This window comes from Neoarius graeffei, chromosome 21, assembly GCF_027579695.1.
Source record: "Neoarius graeffei isolate fNeoGra1 chromosome 21, fNeoGra1.pri, whole genome shotgun sequence".
NCBI classification, from domain to species: domain Eukaryota; kingdom Metazoa; phylum Chordata; class Actinopteri; order Siluriformes; family Ariidae; genus Neoarius; species Neoarius graeffei.
In genome coordinates this window covers 12,786,145-12,811,788 of record NC_083589.1, presented here as the reverse complement: position 1 = coordinate 12,811,788, position 25,644 = coordinate 12,786,145, and the positions used below count along the sequence as shown (strand labels likewise).

Genomic DNA, 25,644 nt, shown 5'->3' with positions numbered 1-25,644 from the left:
ATATCTGTGAGTGGCAAAAGTATGTGAACCTTTGCTTTCAATATCTGGTGTGACCCCCTTGTGCAGCAATAACTGCAACTAAACATTTCTAGTAACTGTTGATCAGTCCTGCACACTGGCTTGGAGGAATTTTAGCCCATTCCTCCATACAAAACAGCTTCAACTCTGGGATGTTGGTGGGTTTCTTCACATGAACTGCTCGCTTCAGGTCCTTCCACAACATTTCGATTGGATTAAGGTCAGGACTTTGACTTGGCCATTCCAAAACATTAACTTTATTCTTCTTTAACCATTCTTTGGTAGAACGACTTGTGCGCTTAGGGTTGTTGTCTTACTGCATGACCCACCTTCTCTTGAGATTCAGTTCATGGACAGATGTCCTGACATTGTCCTTTAGAATTCACCGATATAAGTCAGAATTCATTGTTCCATCAATGATGGCAAGCTGTCCTGGCCCAGATGCAGCAAAACAGACCCAAACCTTGATACTACCACCACCACGTTTCACAGATGGGATAAGGTTCTTATGCTGGAATGCAGTGTTTTCCTTTCTTCAAACATAATGCTTCTCATTTAAACCGAAAAGTTCTATTTTGGTCTCATCCATCCACAAAACATTTTTCCAATAGCCTTCTGGCTTGTCCACATGATCTTTTGCAAACTGCAGATGAGCAGCAATGTTCTTTTTGGAGAGCAGTGGTTTTCTCCTTGCAGCTCTGCTATGCACACTATTGCTGTTCAGTGTTCTCCTGATGGTGGACTCATGAACATTAGCCAATGTGAGAGAGGCCTTCAGTTGCTTAAAAGTTATCCTGAGGTCCTTTGTGACCTCGCCGACTATTACACGCCTTGCTCTTGGAGTGATCTTTGTTGGTCGACCACTCCTGGGGAGGGTAACAATGGTCTTGAATTTCCTCCATTTGTACACAATCTGTCTGACTGTGAATTGGTGGAGTCCAAACTCTTTAAAGATGGTTTTGTAAACTTTTCCAGCCTGATGAGCATCAACAACACTTTTTCTGAGGTCCTCAGAAATCTCCTTTGTTTGTGCTATGATACACTTCCACAAACATGTGTTGTGAAGATCAGGCTTTGATAGCTCCCTGTTCTTTAAATAAAACAGGGTGCCCACTCACACCTGATTTTCATCCCATTGATTGAAAACACCTGATTCTAATTTCACCTTCAAATTAACTGCTAATCTTAGAGGTTCACATACTTTTGCCACTCACAGATATGTAATATTGGATCATTTTCCTCAATAAATAAATGACCAAGTATCATATTTTTGTCTCATTTGTTTAACTGGGTTCTCTTTATCTACTTTTAGGACTTGTGTGAAAATCTGATGATGTTTTAGGTGATATTTATGCAGAAATATAGAAAATTCTAAAGGGTTCACAAACTTTCAAGCACCACTGTACAACCCCGATTCCAAAAAAGTTGGGACAAAGTACAAATTGTAAATAAAAACGGAATGAAATGATGTGGAAGTTTCAAAATTCCATATTTTACCCAGAATAGAACATAGATGACATATCAAATGTTTAAACTGAGAAAATGTATCATTTAAAGAGAAAAATTAGGTGATTTTTAAATTTCATGACAACAACACATCTCAAAATAGTTGGGACAAGGCCATGTTTACCACTGTGAGACATCCCCTTTTCTCTTTACAACAGTCTGTAAACGTCTGGGGACTGAGGAGACAAGTTGCTCAAGTTTAGGGATAGGAATGTTAACCCATTCTTGTCTAATGCAGGATTCTAGTTGCTCAACTGTCTTGGGTCTTTTTTTGTCGTATCTTCCGTTTTATGATGCGCCAAATGTTTTCTATGGGTGAAAGATCTGGACTGCAGCCTGGCCAGTTCAGTACCCGGACCCTTCTTCTACGCAGCCATGATGCTGTAATTGATGCAGTATGTGGTTTGGCATTGTCATGTTGGAAAATGCAAGGTCTTCCCTGAAAGAGACGTCGTCTGGATGGGAGCATATGTTGCTCTAGAACCTGGATATACCTTTCAGCATTGATGGTGTCTTTCCAGATGTGTAAGCTGCCCATGCCACACGCACTAATGCAACCCCATACTATCAGAGATGCAGGCTTCTGAACTGAGCGCTGATAACAACTTGGGTCGTCCGAATGACACGGCGTCCCTGATTTCCATAAAGAACTTCAAATTTTGATTCGTCTGACCACAGAACAGTTTTCCACTTTGCCACAGTCCATTTTAAATGAGCCTTGGCCCAGAGAAGACGTCTGCGCTTCTGGATCAGGTTTAGATACGGCTTCTTCTTTGAACTATAGGAGTTTTAGCTGGCAACGGCGGATAGCACGGTGAACTGTGTTCACAGATAATGTTCTCTGGAAATATTCCTGAGCCCATTTTGTGATTTCCAATACAGAAGCATGCCTGTATGTGATGCAGTGCCGTCTAAGGGCCCGAAGATCACGGGCACCCAGTATGGTTTTCCGGCCTTGACCCTTACGCACAGAGATTCTTCCAGATTCTCTGAATCTTTTGATGATATTATGCACTGTAGATGAGGATATGTTCAAACTCTTTGCAATTTTACACTGTCGAACTCCTTTCTGATATTGCTCCACTATTTGTCGGCGCAGAATTAGGGGGATTGGTGATCCTCTTCCCATCTTTACTTCTGAGAGCCGCTGCCACTCCAAGATGCTCTTTTTATACCCAGTCATGTTAATGACCTATTGCCAATTGACCTAATGAGTTGCAGTTTGGTCCTCCAGCTGTTCCTTTTTTGTACCTTTAACTTTTCCAGCCTCTTATTGCCCCTGTCCCAACTTTTTTGAGATGTGTTGCTGTCATGAAATTTCAAATGAGCCAATATTTGGCATGAAATTTCAAAATGTCTCACTTTCGACATTTGATATGTTGTCTATGTTCTATTGTGAATACAATATCAGTTTTTGAGATTTGTAAATTATTGCATTCCGTTTTTATTTACAATTTTATTTACAACTTCATTTTTTTTTTCTTGTTTCCGTTTCCGGTTGAGAGTATGTCGTGCGTGTTCTGGCTGCCGCTTCTCACCAGAGCTTTTTTATTTTATTTATTTTTTTTATTTTATTTTTTATTTCTGTGTGTTTGTGTAGTTTGATGTTTGAGTGTTTTTGTCCGCCGGTGGTGGTGTAGCTCCGGACCTAGTTTTGGGCGTCGGTTCCCTCCAGGCCTTGGTTTGCTGTGGGTGATTCCTGTGCTCCCAGCTGTGGACTGCAACGAGCTCGTTGCTCATTTTACATCATGGTTGTCCAGCGCTCTGCGCTTTAACGCTCAGCGTGATGTTCCGAGCGATGTTGCTTGGTGGTGTCGCGGCGGCTGTGCAGGCGGTTTGGGACACACCAGCGCTCTGCGTGGCGGAGCTTCTCTGCTCGCTTTGTGGATCCATGGCGTGGTGTTCGAGCGATGTTGTTGACGGCGTCGCGTCGGCAGTGCTGGAGATGTTGGACTTGTTTTCGTGCACCTTTTGGTGGGACTGTGGCTGCTACACCACAGGAATTACATCCTGACCCCTACTTGGTGGACTTTTTACTTTTTATTTATTTTTTATTATATTATTTATTTTTTTGTCTATAATTGTAAAGCGTCCTTGGGTTTTTTGAAAGGCGCTATATAAATTTAACTTATTATTATTATTATTTGTACTTTGTCCCAACTTTTTTGGAATCGGGGTTGTACATCAGGTGGGTTTCTTGAAGAAACACAATGTTTCTTCACGTGTGGTTAGATATCTGTCTTTGATGGATGCAAAAGGTTTCTATATGCTAAGTCTGCTAGCTAACTAGCAACAACCAGAGCTGTATAGGATGGAAGGAGGGGCAGAGGAGCATAAGCGTGTGCGTTTTGGCATGTGGGGTGTTGTAGATTAAAAAAAAAAAGAAAAAAAAAGAGCACATTATGATTTGTTTAGGACCCAAACCTTAAAGTTAAGGGCTTTTAAATCAATTTGGACTTGAGACAGTTTTGAATTAAATCAATTATAATTTTTTATAAAAGGCTTGTGTTGTATATGAATACAGACTGAGCTCCACTTGAAATCAGTGAGTCAGCAGTGAGGAAAATGTATCCATGACCCGAGTCATTCGTCATCACATTAGCAAACCTTTCCTATAAGTGCCACACCTCCTTCCAACAACCTGCACTATAAATAGAACAAACTGACAAAACATGTTTCTGTTGGGTGGGAATTATGACCGAGATCACGCAAAAAGAAAGGAAAAGGTTTAAATGGTTCTTTACATTGTAAACATTCCCAGACAGTTCACTGGATGTGGTGTCGTAGTCTGCATCCTCTGTCGCATTGAATTTAAGTATCACAGTAGCGTGATGTCTTTAATCCATGGTTACAAACTAAACACAGTGGTATGAAAATCACGATGATGAAGTCAAGGAGCGCTCCAAGCTACACTGAGGGGGGCGGGGCTACTGGAGACTGCTGTATGGGTGTGTGCACTGTGTGTGTGTACCTCAGCTGCTGTATAGTGTTTTTTGTAGTGGTGGGTCTTTCTGTTGCGCAGTGTGCAGTCACTGTTCATGCGCTCCACGCCCCTGCGGAGTGTGCTGTAATTTTCAGGGTCTTCTTCACTTGATGCCTCATCAGACATGTTCTCCACGTTGTGCAAGTGGCACTCCTGCATACACTGAAAAAACACACGATAACACTACACTGTGTAGACAGATGGATGTGTGCATCAAACAGGCCGCCGCATGAAATTATCAGCTTGATCAAGAAGCATGTGTCCAGCCGTGATTTTCAAGATAAAATAGGCAACTCTTCATCAACAACCTTTTCTATGTTACTGAGATGACTTCATGAGAATTTGGATCTGAACCCAGTGACAGTAGTAAAATGTACCTTCGTGCTGGGTGACAGTAGCCTGTTTCGGGCTTGTGTGCCGCTCCAGCCCAGATCCTCAGAGCGCAGTAGGTCGCAGTGAGGCTCATGGACCTGCAGCCTTTCTTCACTGCTCTTGCTTGTGACACGGCCATCCAGTGACACATACCCATTATCCGTCTCTGTGGACTTATCAATGGATAGTTTGAATTTCTTAGACCTGTAAAACAAAAATGGGAATGGGAAAGGTTCGAATATAGAGGTGCAACAATGCATGCATCTCATTCTCAGTCCCCCTTTAAAGAAATTGGCCCAAGCTCACAGCAAGCTATAGGCACTGCGTTACAGCCACTGCTGTGCAGACTAGGGGTGCAACACAATGCAATTATCTGTATCTGTTCAGAGCTCAAAATATTCATATTCATTTTCAGATTAAAACATGAAGAGGGCGTAGTCTATAACTGAAAGTGGCATTTTATGTTTAGCTCTGTTTTATGGCCTGGAAACATTAAAAAAAAAAAAAAGGCTTAAAATAAATTAATCACACTTCGCAGAACCTTATAACCTTATTCAACTCCTCACCCTGATGCTCTGTGGAACTTTCTGGAAAGCTTTCTATCTTTTATCTAACATGACTAGGTTTCAAAACAGCAAATGTGTTTCCCAAATCAAGAAACTGCACAGTTGGTGGCTCAGCGGTTAAGGCTCTGGGTTACTGGTCAGAAGGTCAATGTTTCAAGTCCTAGCACCTCCAAGCTGCCACTGCTGGGCACTTGAGCAAGGCCCCTAACTCTGCTCCAGGAGGCGCTATATCATGACCGACCCTGCACTCTGACCGTAGCTTCCTAACAAGCTGGGATATGTGAAAAAATTCATTGTGAACTTTACTGTGCTGCACTATACAGTACCAGGTAAAAGTTTGGACACACCTTCTAATTCAGTGGTTTTTCTTTATTTTTATTAATTAAAGGTCACTTCATGTCTTAAAGTAATGATGGATGTCGTGCCTCTTTACTTAGTTGTTTGGTTCTTGATAGAATATGGATTATTACAGTTGTGGAATAGGGCTATTTACTGTATTTTTATTATTTACTGTTTGATCTCAAACACACTAAGGCGGCAAGAAACTCGTCCACTAATTAACTTTTGACGAGGCATACCTGTTAATTGAAAAGCATTCCAGGTGACTACCTCATGAAGCTGATTAAGATAATGCCAATAGTGCGCAGTGTCATCAAGGTAAACACTGGATATTTTGAAGAAGCTAAACAAAAAAAAAAACAAAAAAAAAACAAACAAAAAAACCAGATTTTGGATTTTTTAACACTTTTTTGTTTCCCACATAATTCCAGATATGTTCCATTTGTTATTTCATAGTTTTGATGTCTTCAGATTTGTTCTGCAATGTAGAGAACAGTCACAATACAGAAACACCTATGAAGGAGTAGGGGTGTACAAACTTTTGACTGCTACAGTATGAGACACAAATAAAGGCTTCTTCTTCTTCCAAGTTGATGATAATCAGCTAATAATATTTTACCAGACTGACTTCAGGTTTTTAGGTTCGTTACTTTTCAGAAAGATCAGAGAAGTTCAGTGTGCATGCTGTCGGAACCTGCTCTAAAGCTGGGACTCTGGAGCGCAGCTGCAAATCCAAACGGGGTTCTTTAAGCTGAGTTATAATACCTGTAGGATTTTCTGAGATGATTTTCTTTTTTAATAATGATCGAGAATCATCAAAGAGCAACAAAAACGTAAGCAATCATCATATGCGTTTACAATATTTTTAAGAGTTAACAAATGATTTTTTTGGAGTTCGGAGATAAGCTGCCCTGTGCACAGCGAGCGGTGTGAATTACAAATCTAAATCAATAAAAACTTGGGACGGTACACTGGAATTGAAATTAAAACTGAAAACAATGATTTGTAAATAATCGTTGACCTGTATTGCACTCAAAACAATACAACAGCACATTATTTGATGTTTTACCTCATGAATTTTATTGTTTCTCCAAAATAAATACTTATTTCAATTTTGATTCTTGCATCAAATTTCAAATAAAGTTGTAGCAGCAAAGCATTTACCACTTCATAATCTTTCCATTCCTTCTCACAACACAAAGATGTTTAGGGACTGAAGACACCAAGTGATGAAGTGTTTCAGGAGTTATTTTGTCCCATTCTTCCTGTAAACAAGTCTTACGGTGTGTAACACTGTGGGGTCATCACGGTCATATTTTTCATTTCTAAATTCTCCACACATTCTTTATTGGGGACAGAGGGGACACGCCCACTTCTTCCACAGCCATGCCTTTGTAATGTGTGCAGAACCTGTCTTTGTCTTATTGAAATCTTCCTGGAAAAGATCTGTGGTTGGTTGAAGAGAGCAACTGGACTTGCTTGAAGATTCTTGAAGACGTTTCGCCTCTCATCCCAAAGGCATCCTCAGTTCTGTCTGACTAATAGGGAGTATCCAGTATTTATCCTCTCATGGATCATCATAGAATCCGAATCAGAATGCTGATGGCTGCATTGTAGGTGGCTGATAAAAGACGTCATAGACACCCACCTCTGTTCAATGATGGTCGTTCCAGGTTGACAAAAATGAACGATCCTCTCTGGCTAAGATGTCTGCCAGTTTTCTGGAAGTCCTCTCATACTCCCGCACCAGTCCGGTTAGAATCTTCAAGCAAATCCAGTTGCTCTCTTCAACCAACCACAGATTACTATGAACCTGGATGACTGAGATTCGTCACAGATATCCTGGAAAACATGTCCTGAACTTTTCAAAACTCCATAATGTAGAGGCTGACAAAAGGTTTTCCAAAGTAATCCCGAGCCCATGTGGTTCTATCAGCTATAGATGAATCACTGTTCTTGATGCGGTGCCGTCTGAGAGATCAGAGATCCCGGGTGTTCAGATTAAACTTGTGCCCTTTACACACTGGAATTCCTCCAGATTCCTTGAATTGTTTAATGATAATGTAGAGGATGAAATATCCAAATCCCTTCCTATCTTTCTTTGAGGATCACTGTTTTTAAACATTTCAATAATTTACTCCATAATTTTGTTGATAAACTGGAGATCCTCGGCTCATCTTTGTTCCTCAAAGACTAGACCTTTCCTGGATACTGATTTTGTACCAAATCATGATTACAGTCACCTGTTGACATCACGTGTTTCAAATCACATTACCATTTAATAGTTTTACCTCATTACTCGCCCTAAATTGGCCCTGTCCCAACTTTTTTTGGAATGTGCTGCAGGCCTGAAATGCAGGAATGGATGTATATTAAAAAAATGAAATGAAGTCAACAACAAAACAAGAAATCTCTTGAGTTCATTCTGTCTGCAAAAAACACAAGTCAAAGTACATTTAGAAATCACTGCTTTTTTTTTAAATAAATTCTCCATACCATCCCAACTTTTTCTGATTTTTGGTTGTATATGGAGCAACAGCTCAATAAATGAAAGTACATTTCTCATCTCATTATCTCTAGCCGCTTTATCCTGTTCTACAGGGTCGCAGGCGAGCTGGAGCCTATCCCAGCTGACTACGGGCGAAAGGCGGGGTACACCCTGGACAAGTCGCCAGGTCATCACAGGGCTGACACATAGACACAGACAACCATTCACACTCACATTCACACCTACGCTCAATTTAGAGTCACCAGTTAACCTAACCTGCATGTCTTTGGACTGTGGGGGAAACCGGAGCACCCGGAGGAAACCCACGCGGACACGGGGAGAACATGCAAACTCCACACAGAAAGGCCCTCGCCGGCCACGGGGCTCGAACCCGGACCTTCTTGCTGTGAGGCGACAGTGCTAACCACTACACCACCGTGCCGCCCGAAAGTACATTTCTTTTGTTTAAAATTAAATATAGATGAATTAGGGTTTTGTTTTGGAGCTCAGTAAGGCAGTGTTAAGGTCAGGTTGAAACTGAATAGTGCATGTCCTTTTAGTATCATGTTAATGAACTATGTCTCATGAGCAGGGTTGCCAGGTTAACTTGTTTCACCCAAAAGACTAAGAAAAAGAAGAAAATGCGCCTACCTTTTTCTGTGCCTGAACATTTTGGTGGGATTCAATTGAGACCTGGTAATCCCCATGAGCTTTGCCACTGTTTAAAGCGCAACATTAAAACAAAATCCATGAGCAACTTATTTGTTTGTTTCATGTTGCGGGATCACAGGCCTGCTTTCTTTAAATTAAAAAAAAAAAAAAAAACTTTGCATATTCATTGTCTCTGCATTCATATTTAAGACACATTATCTGAATACTGTTCATATTCTGTTACACCCCAAGAGTAGACACAACACTGTACTGCTGTCTGATATTTATACAGAAAGCCTTTGCACTAAGAAACTCTGGGTACTAACTGTGCATTTCTGTAGGTGTTAATAGATTAATACTAACACTAACATATGGATCTCGAAGAGCTGGGCCATTCCGTGTTAAATCAGCTCAGATCAGGACGTCTCTCAGTTCTTGGACATAACACCACACTTTTTTTTTTTACATTGTCTCTTCGATGTATTGTGGTATTTACATTATTTACATTCCAATAAAATAGAACAATATTCAATTTTAGTTGCATGAGCTAGCTCCCCAGATTGTTCATCTTCTGTTCATTCAGTTAACAAAAGAAGCTTATGCATTGCCGGGTCCTCATGTGTACTGTGTGGTGACTCCGAGATCTGAGATGAGAGGTTCTGAGCCCGAGTGTTTTTAAAAGGAGCGTCCCAGCTGCAACAAAGAAGTTTGGAAAATGGCTGCAAAATCCCCATTATGCCACACTGGAATGTTTAAAGTGAAAGTTTGAGAAAACAACAGCTCGTTATTCAGGTTGTACGACAATGTACTTACATCAAGGTCCAATTAACAATCTTATGAAACCGGTTTTAATATAGGACACTGACACACAAGAGATGTTGCAGCCATGCAGACATAACATGTAATCTTAAAGGGTAAAATACACACCCCGATTTACAGATATTATGCCAGAAATCTCTGAAGAAAGCAGCGAGACTGTGAGTGGTGGCAGAGCCCGGGGAGAGCGGTGCCCCCTCCTGTGTGTTATCAGTAGTGCTAGAGCCATCGCCTTCCCTATGCACCTCCAAGTGTGCTGCCTTCCTTAACTTCCTTTAGTGAGAAACATTAAAAGCGTAAAGCGCTTAGAAAGAGAAGTCCAAACAGAATCACTTCAGAAACAAAATGAAGAACCTTTTGAATAGATTTCCCAAAGCAGATTTTGAGGAAAAATAATGGAAAAAAAAAAAAAAGTGTTGATTATAGCAGCATGGAGTATTAGTTGCGGTCCTGAGTCCTGGCTTTCACTCAGTCATAAATTATCCTGAAGTATCATTGCAAGTCTCAGAAAAGGCATAAATAAATTAAATAAATAAGCAATTTGATCATTTGTCAATCATCTACAAACTGCACGTGTAACTTGTCATCATACATCCAGGAGCTGATTATAATCTCAAGTTACTTTAACTCTGCTGACATGTATTAATTAGGCATTAGGAATTAATTTGGCATAATATTGTTCAGATGTAACTCAGCTCCAGATGTCCTGCTTGTATCTTTCAGTTGAAGCAGTTTCAGTTCCCACCAGTCCCTTTAACAGTGTCATGTCTGTTCCTGCTCCACTTCTAATACACTGTCCATTTCTCACACAGCATTGGCCAATTTTCTCACGGTAGTCAGAAAATTGTGCAGCAGGTCCCACACAGGCCAGGCTGGATACGCTACATGCTACAGAAGTACCATTCACCTTTCACCCCATACAGGAAATGAGCGGCTAACCCATGTCACATGATGACAAAGTGAAAAAGGTCTAGCACCAGCATGGGAACAGGGGTTTAGCCAACACATTTCTTTCAGAGAGACACTACAAGCATAAGGACACATACAGAGAAAAGACAGACAACCAATGCCAAGTGGTCCATCCTGCCCACCTTCTCCTCTTGGTGGTGGCGTTGGGAGCAGGTTTTGGTGTGCGTGTGGATACGATCTGGCAGTGTACAGTGCCCAGAAGCAGCATAAGCCAGAAAGCCCCAAACACCTCAGTTGCTGGGATGTCATGGGGATGTGAAATGCTGAAAAATAACACTGTCGCAAGCACTGAAACACAAGGAAGGAGTGAAACAGCGTCAGGGTTTTCCCTTTACACGCTTCAAAATGACAGTTCAAGACTACATTGTTTATGATCTGAACATTTAATAATATTCTGAGGACTGTACTTACGCTACGTTCACACTGCAAGGCTTAATGCTCAATTCCGATTTTTTTGTGAAATCCGATTTTTTTGTGAGGTCGTTCACATTAACAAATATATGCAACTTGTATGTGATCCTCAGTATGAACGAAAAGCGACCTAAAAGTGTTCCGCATGCGCATTGCAGGATACGACGACGTCACACGCAGTGAGCATGGCCAGTGTTTACGGAAGTAAAACCGCCCGGTTGCGGTATGACTCATCCAATCTAGCTTGAATAGCTGTATCTCCCTAACCTCTGCGTCCTTCCATTGAGAAGATTCAGAACCTTCACAGCCCGAAGCGTCCCTCGCATTGATGTCATGCGCAGGGGCGCAGATACGTTTTTTGAACTGGGAGGGACAAAAAACTGGGGGGGACAAAGCTGCCAGCAAACCAACTCCAACCCCGATATGCCTGTCAAGCTTGTTGTTAGTAACCATAGCAACCAAGCTCGAGCTCGCAACCTGTGCAGTCTGCGCAGCTCAACCAACCGAATATCAGTCTTTGTTTTGTTTTATGTGAGTTGTTGCAACTATGTATACACTGCTGTGCACCTCAATAAACCGAATGGTAATTAGTCTTTTGATTTTTCCGTGAGGTTTGCCTTATGCAAAGAAAGACAGCATAGACGTTTTTTCCTCCCTATAAGTGGGGGGGACGAGTCCCACCCTCTATCTGCGCCCGTGATTATGCGCCATGTTGTTGTAACTTTTTTTGAGAGACCCGCCGCCTACTTCAGCGCAGAATAGTGACGTTTGTGGCTTGTTGATGACGTGTAATTCGGATGAATGCGACCTGGCGGTTCAGACTGAAGTCGCATATGAAAAGAGCGGATAGGAATCGGAATTAGGACCACATATCCAAACGGCCTGGGTCGGATTTGAAAAAATCGGATCTGTGTCGTTCATATTGTCAATAAAAGATCGGATTTGAGTCACTTCAGCCTGCAGTGTGAACGTAGCCTTAGTCACTGTCAGGGATATAGCCAATAGATGGCAATATGCTCGGCGCAAACTTCAATGAAATAGATGGAGTCCGAGCTGAATCTAAAGTAACTCAAGTGTGGATTATCAACCTGGCTAACTAAGCAGCTGAGAGTTCAGAGAAAGCTGGTTGTTAGTGATGTAGGAGTCCTCACTGCCATGTCACACTTCATGTTTCTGTAGCTGGGTGTTGGACTGACCTTGGAGCAGGTAAAGGGAGAGCAGCAACAGGAAGATGGCTCTGGATGTCACCTGGATCCACCATCTGAAGAAAAATGGGAAGAGGACGACCCGAACTATTCCCTTCCGTGCTAAAGATGTCCATGGGCTTTCTGGCTTGGCTTTGGCAAACGCAGATCCTTGAAAGTACAAAAAATGAAACCTCATTTGTATACTTTTTGAAAACTATTTTTAACACTTAAAAACTGCAGTAAATTATTCACTTTTATTAAATCTGCATGTATAAATAATCATTTCCTATTAAGTTTGGCGTTTAGATACACGCCATGTCAGGGAAATGTGAATTCATGAGATAAAGGTCAAAGATGGAGGGAGACAGAGAGTCAGGTTTATATAACGAAAGCAATGTGGGAAATGAAGTGGACGTACTGTGTGTGAACAGAAAGGTGAAGTAGTATAAGACTGAGTGGATTACATGCAGCCATGTCAAACAGGCTTCTTAGGAACCTTTGAGTGATTTGATAAAATGGTGAATATTACAGTATTTCTCAGACAGTGATGACAACAGTCAGCAGCAATTAAGGGTGCCAATCATTTTCTGTCCTCACCATGCAGGAAGACCCTTTGACTAATTTGTGAATTATAGCCCCCTCTCTAGAGGGGATTTAGTCTAAATTTCTTGGAGTCCCTTAGGTCCCACAAGGCTCAGTTTTGGGTCCTGTTTTATTTCTGTTATATATAAATGACATCTCATCGTCGGTAAAATCAAATCTACGTCTTTTCGCTGATGACTGTATCCTTTATAGAGAAATTCATGAGGTACAAGATTGCTGGGCCCTACAGGACGACCTTGATCAGTTGTTTTTATGGTCAAAAACTTGGCAACTCAATTTTAACGTGAAGAAATGCTATCATCTTGGTGTAACATGTAAGAAAGTACCTAATGAGTTCCAATACGTCTTAAATGAACAGTCTATTTCTAGAGTCTCTTCAGCACTATATCTTGGAATCACTGTGGCAGATAATTTGTGCTGGAATGAGCATATTAATAACGTTTGCAAGAAGGCAAATTCAACTCTTGGGCTACTGCATTGTATCCTTAGTGGATGTGATCCAAAAGTTAAAGATCAAGCCTATCGTTCGTTGGTGCATCCAAAGCTCGAACATGGTTGTAGTGCGTGGAACCCCTATACTAAGCAGAGTATCGACCAAATTGAAATGGTCCAGCGTCGCGCTGCACGATTCGTCTACAATGACTATTCTCGTTTTAGTCATGTAACTCCAATGATAGAGCGTCTTGGTTGGGATTCTTTTGAAGATCGCAGACTTTTCTTTCAAGCCAGTATGTTCTACAAGATTTTAAATGGACATGTTGGCATTTGTTTCCCTCCTGAAATGCGTCAAACTACAAGAGCTACTAGACTACCAAACACTCGTCCTTTTCATCAAATCAGTGTATCAAATAATGCTTTTAAGTTTTCTTTTTATCCAAGGACGATAACATGGAATAATTTACCTATAAATGATGTAAATTTAAATACTTTTAAATCTACTGCTCTTGCAGCCATTACGTCATAAGCAAGTATTTAATATAAGTTTTTAGATTATACTGTAAATAGATTTTGTTGACCATTATATTTATATATTTTATTTATATTTTTATTTAAGGGTTTTTTTTTTCCTCCTAGTATAGTGTATGCTGTTTTAGGAGTATTTTTATTAAAGGATTATAGAGGACAAGGTCAAAATCCATCACACCCTTGCTAAGATATGCCCTCAGTTCTGGTTTGGTGACTTCACTGTCAAATTTGCTTGTATGTTATGAACAAGCGCGATAACATATCAAAAATCTGAGAAAGGCCTTTTGTTGTAGTTGGTCTCCTGATGCACTCCTCAAAATTTTAGGGTTATTCAACAAAATTTGGAAGAGAAGAAACAAAAAATCCCGTTTTTGTAATATCCAAAATGGCCAACATTCTGTTTGAGAAATTGCAAATTTGTGAGATCAGCAACACTCAGCAATTTCAAGGGAATCAAGAGGAATAAGAATCTTGATTTAATGTTGAGCGATTATAAATTTGCAAATTATAGCATCACCTAGTGATGAATTTAGACTAAACTTCATGGAGATTGCTCAGTGATGTAAGAGCTTGTTCAATATACATCACCCCCATTCCTGAGATATGCTTCACAACCTGTTTTAGGGCTTCACCGTCAAATTTGTGTGTTGTGGAAACTTTTTTCCAGGGTAGTCTCACGATCCTGTGATTCATATTTGGTGATTAGAAAATAATTTGAAGAGAAAGAAACTTTATTTGAGAAAATTCAAAAATGATGGAAATTCAAATTGTGATGAGAGATTATAAATTTGCAAATTATAGCATCACCTAGTGGTGAATGTAGACTAAACTTCATGGAGATCACTCAGATGAGGTCCTTCAGTGATGTACAGTAAGAGCTTGTTCAACATACAGTTAGGTCCATATATATTTGGACACTGACACAAATTTTGTTTTTTTACCTGTTTACTGAAACATATTCAAGTTATAGTTATATAATGGACATAAAGTCCATACTTTCAGCTTTCATTTGAGGGTATCCACATTAAAATTGGATGAAGGGCTTAGGAGTTTCAGCTCCTTAACATGTGCCACCCTGTTTTTAAAGGGACCAAAAGTAATTGGACAATTGACTCAAAGGCTATTTCATGGGCAGGTGTGGGCAATTCCTTCGTTATGTCATTCTCAATTAAGCAGATAAAAGGCCTGGAGTTGATTTTGAGGTGTGGTGCTTGCATTTGGAAGATTTTGCTGTGAAGAAAACATGCGGTCAAAGGAACTCTCCATGCAGGTGAAACAAGCCATCCTTAAGCTGCGAAAACAGAAAAAACCCATCCGAGAAATTGCTACAATATTAGGAGTGGCAAAATCTACAGTTTGGTACATCCTGAGAAAGAAAGAAAGCACTGGTGAACTCATCAATGCAAAAAGACCTGGACACCCACAGACGACAACAGTGGTGGATGATCGCAGAATAATTTCCATGGTGAAGAGAAACCCCTTCACAACAGCCAACCAAGTGAACAACACTCTCCAGGAGTGGCGTTCAATATCCAAATAGGCGTATCAATATCCAAATCTACCATAAAGAGAAGACTGCATGAAAGTAAATACAGAGGGTTCACTGCACAGTGCAAGCCACTCATAAGCCTCAAGAATAAAAAGGCTAGATTGGACTTTGCTAAAAAACATCTAAAAAAGCCAGCACAGTTCTGCAAGAACATTCTTTGGACAGATGAAACCAAGATCAACCTCTACCAGAATGATGGAAAGAAAAAAGTATGGTGAAGGCGTGGTACAGCTCATGATCCAAAGCATACCACATCATCTGTAAAACACAGCGGAGGCAGTGTGATGGCTTGGGCATGCATGGCTGCCAGTGGCACTGGGTCACTAGTGTTTATTGATGATGTGACACAGGACAGAAGCAGCCGGATGAATTCTGAGGTATTCAGAGACATATTGTGTGATCAAATCCAGCCAAACTGATTGGTCGGCGTTTCATAATACAGATGGACAATGACCCAAAACAAAGCCAAAGCAACTCAGGAGTTTATAAAAGCAAAGAAGTGGAATATTCTTGAATGGCCAAGTCAGTCACCTGATCTCAACCCAATTGAGCATGCAGTTCACTTGTTAAAGACTAAACTTCAGACAGAAAGGCCCACAAACAAACAGCAACTGAAAACCGCTGCAGTAAAGGCCTGGCAGAGCATTAAAAAGGAGGAAGCACAGCATCTGGTGATGTCCATGAGTTCAAGACTTCAGGCAGTCATTGCCAACAAAGGGTTTTCAACCAAGTATTAGAAATGAACATTTTATTTACAATTATTTAATTTGTCCAATTACTTTTGAGCCCCTGAAATGAAGGGATTGTGTTTAAAAAAATGCTTTAGTTCGGGGGCGTCGTGGCTCAGGTGAATAAGGCGCCATACCATAAATCCAGGGACCCGGGTTCGATTCCGACCCGAGGTCATTTCCCGATCCCTCCCAGTCTCTCTCTCCCGCTCATTTCCTGTCTCTACACTGTCCTATCCAATAAAGGTGAAAAAGCCCAAAAAAAATCTAAAAAAAAAAATGCTTTAGTTCCTCACATTTTTATGCAATCATTTTGTTCAACCCACTGAATTAAAGCTGAAAGTCTGAACTTCAACTGCATCTGAATTGTTTTGTTCAAAATTCATTGTGGTAATGTACAGAACCAAAATTAGAAAAATGTCTCTGTCCAAATATTTATGGACCTAACTGTACATCACCCCCATTCCTGAGATATGCTTCACAGCCTGTTTTAGGGCTTTACTGTCAAGTTTGTTTGTGTGTTGTGGAAACTTTTTTCCAGGGTAGTCTCACGATCCTGTGACTCATATTTGGTGATTAGAAAATAATTTGAAGAGAAAAACTGTATTTGAGAAAATTCAAAAATGGTGGAAATTAAAATTGTGATGTCTGCTGGTCTGACCCAAAGAAAGTGGAATCAACATTTTTACTACATTCTGTTGTGGAGTTATTACTGGAAACATACAGGATGTAAAGATTTGCCCTATTGGTGGTGCAAGAGTGTGAGTAGTGTACACCAAAACTGCTGTGGCAGTCTTCAATCACTGTGCCAAATTTAATAAAATGTAAGCGAAGTGGCCTTTATGCTGCCATCGACTCAATGAAGAAGAAAACATATAAAGTCAATAAATGGTTCCCATGCACCTCAAGGTCACCTTACAATGCAAAGGTCAACGCTTAAATCATGTAGAATTTAAAAGTCCTATCAGACAGAGCGAGTTAATGTTAGTTTTTAGGTAGGATTTAAATAAAACAACGGAGTCCAGTCAACAGATATGAGGTCTGATCCAGGCTTTTTTGAGAAGGTGTAGCTGCAGCAGTTTTTATGAAGTGGGTAGCAGGATACCAGAGGTGAGGAAAGAGTTAATTATTGCAGATATCAAGAGAAATGGTTGGCAGGAAAATTGTTCACATTACAGCTTCTAGATTGGGAATGCTGCACATCTCTCCTTACCTCTCACCAGATCCACATCAATCAAGTCTGGCTTCAGATGGCCCGTCTTCTTCGGTTTGTTCCTCAGGCCCTGCACGACAGCAGCTTGGTGTTAGACATGCAAATACATCCCACTATCCGAAAGCTGTCTTGTTCTAAAGGTCAGTACTTTGCCAAAGCGAGCCTGGTCCACATTACTCTTACTGGTAATCAAGTGTGGGAACTGCAAGGGAAATGCATACTCATGAAGCCCCTGCATCCATCCATCCACACACACACACACACACACACATGCTATATCAATTAAATATGAAATTCATAAACACAGTTTATTAAAATAATGAAATTATTTGATTTCAGAAACTGTTGATCTGGGATTTTCACACACACCGTGTACAGTTTGAATGGTGTGGAAAAACAAAAAAGATCCAGTGGGCAGCAGTTCAGCCGGTGTAAACACCACGCTGATAAGAGAGAACGGGTGAGAATGGCCAGACTGGTCTGAGCTGACAAGAAGGCTATAATAACTCAAATAAGCACTCTTTACAACTGTGGTGAGCAGAAAAGCAGTTCAGAATGCAAAATCCCATGAGTCAGCTGGGCTGAAAGAGCAGAAGACCACATCGGGTTCCTCTCCCGTCAGCGGAAAACAGACATCTGAGACTTCAGTGGGTTGGAATGGCAGCCAAAGTATTGACCGCAGTGGATGTATACTTCTACAATCAGGAAATTATTTTGTAAACTTTAAAAATAAATAAATAAATAAATAAATAAATAAATAAATCATCCATTTTAATTCTAGATTGCCACATTATAAAATGTAGAAGTGTGAAAAATTATAAAGAATCAATAATTTATAAACTGACATTCTTTGAGCATTTAGTAGATGTTCATCGTAATAATTCATTTATGAATTATTAAAATCTGTTAAATAGTTTTTTTTAATAAAACTCTGCTTTACAATTCAGGCTCTAACATTTTTCTGGTGTGTAATGGGATTCTACTTGAGCAGAATCTAGAAAATGTTTATAAAAAATATTGAAAATGGATTAACTCTATAACTCGCTATCATCTCAGACCCAACTGTTTGTGTTCCAAAGCAAAACACATGAAATAAATGACTTAAATCAGATCTCAGTGCAATCACTATTTCCTGAGAATTACCCACATAAACACACACAGTCAATAAAATCTGGTGATTAATTGTCTCTAACCACAAGGCTCCATAATAGTGTCAGCTGCAAGGCAAATCACAGGTTTAATATTCATGCACTCGTGCTAATGTTATTGTTTCTATACTAACAGATCATTCACAGCGATTCAAATGGTGGATGCTCCATAAACAGATTAAAAAACATGTATAACTGTTAACATGGCCACTATTTTCCGATAAATTTGCGGTCAGAAGTTTACATACGCAGACTGAATGTCAAGGCAATATTCTGCTTACAGTGATTTCTTTGAACTGTTCCTTTTCTGAGGCAGAATCATTGTACAACATACAGCTTTAATAAAACAAGAATTTGATGCACAAGTTTTAATTTATTTTGGGTTTTCTGAAATCAAAACAGGGTCAAAAATGATTATATCGACCCATTTAGATTATTAATTGAGTGGAGCTGAAAGATCCAAAATGTCTTTTAACTTGCCGAGGCCTCTTAACTTCCTGTTAATGATGACCGACTGCAGCTGGTAGCCTCTCTGTGCACAACATAAAACGAGTTTGACTGACACTCATTGGACTGACCAACACACAATACAATGGGAAAGTCCCAGGAGCTCAGTGCAGATCTGAGAAAGAGGATCATAGATTTACGCACTCAGGAATGTTCCTTAGAGCCATTTTTAAAACAATTGCAGATTCCAAGATCATCAGTTCAACCAACTGTATGTAAGGACAAGTAATTGGGAGGTGGAGCCACTTCACTGGAAGACCCAAACTGTCCCCCCTCAGCTGAGAGGAAATTGGTTCAGATGGTCAGAAATAGAGCCCTGCACTCCCGCGGGAGTCCCGCGGGACCCGCCGCAAAGCAGTGCGGCGCGGGACAAATTTTGAAAGCTCATTGCGGGCGCGGGCGGGACCGGAAGTGCACATATGCGCGGGTGGGAGCGGGAGTGCACATATGCGGCGCGGGTGGGAGCGGTGATAAGCTGCAGTCCCGCTAACTAAAAACGTGCTTGAAATAAAATTTATAAATTATTAATTTATGTCTATCATATATAATTTGTGCTGGATATTTTATTTGGCATTAATAAAAACATTTTAAGATGCCTAAATTTGCAGAGAAAGTCAGATTGAGTGTGAAATGGCATTTTAAACTTGCCATTGATCACCCTAAGGGGAAATTCTTTGATCACTCTCATGACTCGCAGTTCACACCCAGCTAGCAAGAGAACCATGAGTGAATTGATTTACTTGTTGCGTTAGTCTACAACTTTAATCAGAGAGACAGGTTACACAGTGACGGTAGACTTGACTCAATGCTATCCCAGAAATCCTTCCTGTAATATGCAAATTTGGCTGTCCAATCAGAGGCGGCCAAATTTGCATATTACAGGAAGGATTTCTGGGATAGCATTGAGTCAAGCCTACCGTCACTGTGTAACATGTCTCTCTGATTAAAGTTGTAGACTAACGCAAGCAGGAAATCAATTCACTTCTTTTACTAGCTCTGCTTTGCAATTAAAAAAAAAAAAAAAACATTGGTACAAAGCAAGCCCATTCACTTTATGCTGATCAGAGAATTACAATGGTTTCTCATGTGATAAAAATGTGTGATTTGCGATTAAATATTTTAATCGTTTGATAGCACTAATTATTATTATTATGCCGCTTTTCCACTACAAACGCGGCTGAGTCGGGCTGAGCCGTGCCGTGCTGAGCGGGGCTGTTGGAGTTGCATTTCGACTACAACCGCGCTGAATCGTGCTGGCTGGAAGTGGGTGGACACATTGGGTGGAGTTAGCGAAAGTGGGTGGACGTCATGTGATGTCGTTAAGCAGCGCAAACAGTGACATCAGTGATCTTTTAAGCGGTAGTCTCACGACCCGAATAGTAAACAATAAACATGGAGGACATGGAGTCATTAGTGTTGCTGGTCTTGGTGCTGTGGCTTGTTGTCACCGACAACGCGGACAGATACTGGCAAGAGCGTATAGATGAGGCGAGGCGCATAAGGCTTCAGAAATTCTCGCAATTCGTAATTCTTCTCCTTCCGGGTTTGCGGTGTTTACAGATCCCAGCGCGCTCGCGGGGCGTGTGTGGGCATGTGAGGACACTCCTCCTCACCAATCAGTGCACAGGGGAGTGTCTGCTCACGCCCCCAGCCTCACTCGGCACGGTTTGGCTCGCTTCAGCCCCACTCCAAAACGGTGCGAGTTTTAGGGGCTAAGCAGGGCTGAAGCGAGCTGAGTCATGCTGGATTTTGGTAGTCGAAACGTGAGCCGTGTTGGGCTGAAGTGAGCTGAAGCGAGCTGAATTGAGCTGAAAAAGGGTAGTGGAAAAGGGCCATTAGAGACACTACATGCTGAATTCAGAAACAAAGTAAACAATAACAAACGTGAGCTGTAGATATTTATGCTCAAATCCACTCAAAGTAGGGGGCGGGGCACCATCACGCTGTGTCAAGACAAGAACTTTCCTGAGAAATAACGCAAACGTCTGCATCATGCGGGATTTGCGGGCGGGAGCGGGACAAAATACTGTATGGCAGGCGCGGGCGGGAGCGGGACTGAAAATCATAATTTTTTTGTGGGCGCGGGCGGGAGCAGGACTGAAAATCATAATTCTTTGCGGGCGCGGGCGGGACTGCACAATGCGGGCGCGGGCGGGAGCGGGACTGAAAAATCCGACTCGCGCAGACCTCTAGTCAGAAACAACCCAGGAACCACCAAGGCCTGAAGCCCCTGCTCCAAAATCAGCAGCTTAATGCTTGACCTAATTTTGCAGCTGACATTCATGTCCATGTATGTAATGTCCATGTATATCTGAGTTTCTTACACTGGCAGAAGCAGCCTGTAATTCTGATCAGGAAACTATGAAAAATATTTTGCCATGTCAAAATGAATGGATGTAATTCCAGATCAAATAGGATAGCTAACAATGCTAAACAGAGTAGATCTTTGCTAATTATCCACTATGAGATGGAACATCTCTCATTCTAAGCTCCTCCCACCACAAACCAGTCAGGTATTCGGCACACGGTCACTCCCTCAGCAAACCGTCACTCCCTCAGCAAACCAACACCAAAGACTCCTGTTCTATTCAGTGAAATTGTGTAATTACAGATGATGTTACATCTGGAGGACGCAGGAAGCACTGTAGGGTCATGTTTTTGTTTTTTTACTTTTCCAGTGCTTTCAAAATGATTCAGCCATCTTTGCTCAGGGGGAAGCTAGAAGGAGCTGGAATTGACTGTCACCTGGCTGCATGGACCATCGACTACCTCACTAACAGGCCACAGTATGTCAGACTTCGTGTGTCTGACACACAGTAGTCTGCAGCACAGGAGCCCCCCCAGGGTACAGTACTCTCCCCCTTCCTCTTTACCCTGTACACCTCAGACTTCAGATATAACACACACCTGCCATCTCCAGAAGTTCTCTGATGATACAGCCATTGTTGGATGCGTGTCAGAGGGGAACAAACAGGAATTGGGGGGGGGGGGGGGGGGGGGGGGGTCATCAATGATTTTGTCAACTGGTGTGGAAATAACAACCTCCATATCAACACCAGGAAGACAAGGGAGCTAGTGATCAATTTTCACAGGACAGCACTACAGATTACACCAGTGAACATCCTGGGTGTGGACATTGAGATCGTGAGGGAATACAAATACCTGGGTGTTCACCTTAACAACAAACTGGACTACCAACACAGATGCTTTGTACAAGAAGGGCCAAAGTCATCTCCACCTGCTAAGGAGACTGAGGTCCTTTGGAGTGTGCAAGACACTGTTGAGGACATTCTACAACACTGTGGTAGCATCTGCTATCTTCTTTGCATTGGTCTGTTGTGGAAGCTCTGAGAGAAACAGGAAAAGGCTGAACAAGCTGGTGAAAAGGGCCAGCTCTGTCTTGGACTGACCTCTAAATTCCACTGAGGTGTGTGAGAGGAGGATGGACATCATCATGGACAACACTTCTCACCCCCTACACAAGACTGTTGGCACGCTGAGCAGCTCTGTCAGCAGCAGACTGCTGCACCCACGGTAAAAGAAGGAACGCTACCAGAGGTCGGTCTTTCCAACTGCCGCCAGACTTTTCAATGACAGCCTGGCATAATGTAGCACTATTTCTCAATATCACCATCACTTTTTGTCACTTTACCTGCATAGATTAGATTAATAAAAGTTTTATCTAATCTAATCTATCTATCTAATCTCATCACCATCTACTTATGCTGTGCAATATTACTATTATTTGGGACAATATCCTTTTCATTTGCTAGTATTTTTCTTATTCATGTCTCATAATTGTTGTGTACAATTATGTCTATAGCCTGTGTTTTTTGTCATTTAGTGGTTACTTTACTCACATATTCCATGCTTGTTAGTTATATTACGCTGTGCAATAACATTCACAACCTAGTGCAATATTTCTATTTCAGTTGCCAGTATTTTATTAGTGCAATATTGCTACTTCAGGTGAAGTAATACTCTTAAAGTTCCTTTTTTATTTTGCTGTGTACACTACATACATGGTGTGGCAGCGGGAGCATGGCCAAGCAGCAGTCTGTGAATGGAGGGTGGGGTCAGGGAAGGTAAGTGGCTAAGTCATTCCACCTGCTGTCAGTTAATGTGTGTGTGTGTGTGTGTGTGTGTGTGTGTGTGTGTGTTTTTTTTTACAGGAATGGAGCTTAAAGGAGGGAGAGAGCAGAGAAAAGGGGCTCCCTCCCGACCACAACGCATGTGTGCATGTTGAGTGAGCGAGCAAAAGCTGAAAAAGTCAAATAAAGTGTTTGTGTGAGAACATCAACTCTCGGTTGCCGTGTTTCTGTGCTCCACCCACATCAGGAACTGCTACAGTAGTGCCAAAACCCGGGAGCACAGAAGGGAACCACCCCATGGAGTCCCCCCCACATTCAAAGAGCTCTTCCTTGCCATCACTACCGTCCAGCAGAACCAGCATCAAGCGCCGATCGCCCTCCGAAAGGAACAAGAGCAACGCTTCAAAGCCTTGACACTGGCCCAGCAGGAAAATCACCAGGTGTTCCGGCACCTGCTCGCGTCAGCAGGGGCGTCGACCACCGCAGCTGGCACCCTCATGAAGACAGGCCCGCAGGACGATCCAGAAGCGTTCCTTGCCCTCTTTGAGCAAGCAGCCGAGGAGTGGGGGTGGCTGTTGGAGCAGCGCACAGCATGCCTCCTCCCGCTCCTGACTGGCAAGGTGCAGCTCCCTGCTGATAGCCAACTGGTGTATGCTAACCTGAGGAAAGCCATCCTGCAGTGGGTCGGCCGCTCCCCAGAACAACATCGCCAGTGCTTCCTGATGCTGGCATTGGAGGAGGTCGGCCGGCTGTTTGCATTCGGCCAGCAACTCCGGGACACCTGCCAGCGGTGGATGAGGGCGGAAGACCATGACGCCGACGAGATCATCGATCTGGTGGCACTGGAACGGTTTATCTCGCAACTTCCGGAAGGAACGGCGGAATGGGTCCAATGTCATCACCCGGAGTCACTGGAACAAGCCATCGAGCTGGCGCAGGACCATCTGGAGGCAGCTCTGACGGCAGGCAGACGAGGCGCCTCCCCTCGCTTCTCTTCTCTTCTCTCTCTCTCTCTTCCCCCCGTCTCTCGTCCCCTCCCCACCCCATCCCCCTGCTGTGGAGGTAATGGCCGGCTCGTCACACCCGTGGTGTCCTCCCATCTCCCTCTTCCATGTCTGTGTTGTCTCCTCCTCAGGTGAGTGACACCCATAACACCAGTGCAGAGGGAAAGCCTGGGCCGGGGTGCTGGTGCGTCAGGGAATCGGAGCATCTCCAGAGTCGGAGCTCCGCAAGGGAGGTGGGAGCTGTAATCCAGATCCCCGACACGCCAGAAACCGCCCCCGATTGGGCCGGAACATATCGCATACCGGTAAATGTTCAAGGGGATACATATCACGCTTTGGTGGATTCCGGCTGTAATCAGACCTCAATTCACCAACGCCTGGCTCCAAGGCCATGCTCGAAATGGGCATAATCGAGGAGTCCCACAGTGACTGGAGCAGCCCAGTAGTCCTGGTTCCCAAGACCGATGGGTCGGTCCGGTTCTGTGTGGACTATAGAAAGGTCAACACGGTGTCTAAATTTGACGCATACCCAATGCCTCGCATTGAGGAGTTGCTTGATCGGTTAGACACTGCTCACTTTTATTCGACACTGGATCTAACAAAGGGATACTGGCAGATCCCCTTGACTCCTCTATCCCAAGAGAAAACAGCCTTTTCCACACTGTTTGGTTTACACCAATCTGTCACGCTCCCTTTTGGGTTGTTTGGGGTGCCCGCTACGTTCCAGCGGCTTATGGACAGGGTCCTCCGCCCTCACGCTGCCTATGCGGCCGCCTATCTGGACAACATAATAATATACAGCCATGATTGGCCACGGCACTTGGAACACCTTAGGGCTGTTCTAAAGTCACTGAGGCGAGCGGGTCTCACAGCTAACCCGAAAAAAGTGTGCAATTGGAAGTACGGTATCTGTGGTTCCACCTGGGTCATGGGCAGGTGCGTCCTCAAATTAACAAGACTGCAGCGATTGCGGTCTACCCGAGGACCAAGACCAAAAAGGAGGTGAGACAGTTCTTGGGGCTGGCTGGCTATTATCGTAGGTTTCTACCTAATTATTCGGATGTCACCAGCCCGCTAACCGATCTCAGCCGGATGGCTCCCCGGCCTGAGTCGGGTGGTGGGGGTATGTGGCAGCAGGGGCGTGGCCAAGCAGCAGTCTGTGAATGGAGGGTGGGGTCGGGGAAGGTAAGTGGCCAAGTCATTCCACCTGCTGTCAATTACTGTGTGTTTGTTACAGGGATGGAGCATAAAAGGAGGGAGAAAGCAGAGAAAAGGGGCTCCCTCCTGACCACAATGCATGTGTGAGTGTTGAGTGAGAGAGTGAAAGCTGAAAAAAAGCGTTTGTGTGTGAACATCAGCTCTCGCCTGCTGTGCTTCTGTGCTCCACCTATATCAGGAACTGCTACACATGGCTTGTGTTTTTTTTCTTTTTTTAATTATTTTATACTTTTATTGCACTCTATTTTTTTGTTACTGTCTATTCTGGACCCTTTTCTATCGGTGAGCTGCTGGAACATGTAAATTTCCCC

General features: G+C 42.5%; 1 protein-coding gene across 10 annotated transcripts in view; it reads right to left on the bottom strand.

Annotated features, from left to right (window-relative positions):
* Positions 1-25,644, bottom strand: part of LOC132870245 (protein PHTF2-like) — a 116,945-nt gene that overhangs the window by 15,664 nt on the left and 75,637 nt on the right. For 8 of the 10 annotated variants that reach the window (XR_009651088.1, XM_060903893.1, XM_060903896.1 and 5 more), the window contains 6 exons: positions 17,366-17,435; positions 12,316-12,474; positions 10,831-10,996; positions 9,851-10,012; positions 4,885-5,083; positions 4,496-4,669 (listed from right to left, as the gene is read on the bottom strand). Coding sequence is in view for 9 of the 10 variants with exons in the window: in XM_060903893.1 (XP_060759876.1) it covers positions 4,496-4,669; positions 4,885-5,083; positions 9,851-10,012; positions 10,831-10,996; positions 12,316-12,474; positions 17,366-17,435 (930 nt within the window). In the remaining variant the exon portion in view is untranslated. Of the gene's footprint in view, positions 1-4,495; positions 4,670-4,884; positions 5,084-9,850; positions 10,013-10,785; positions 10,997-12,315; positions 12,475-17,365; positions 17,436-25,644 lie in introns of all 10 variants that reach the window. The other 2 variants (XM_060903898.1, XM_060903899.1) reach the window with 2 other exon arrangements.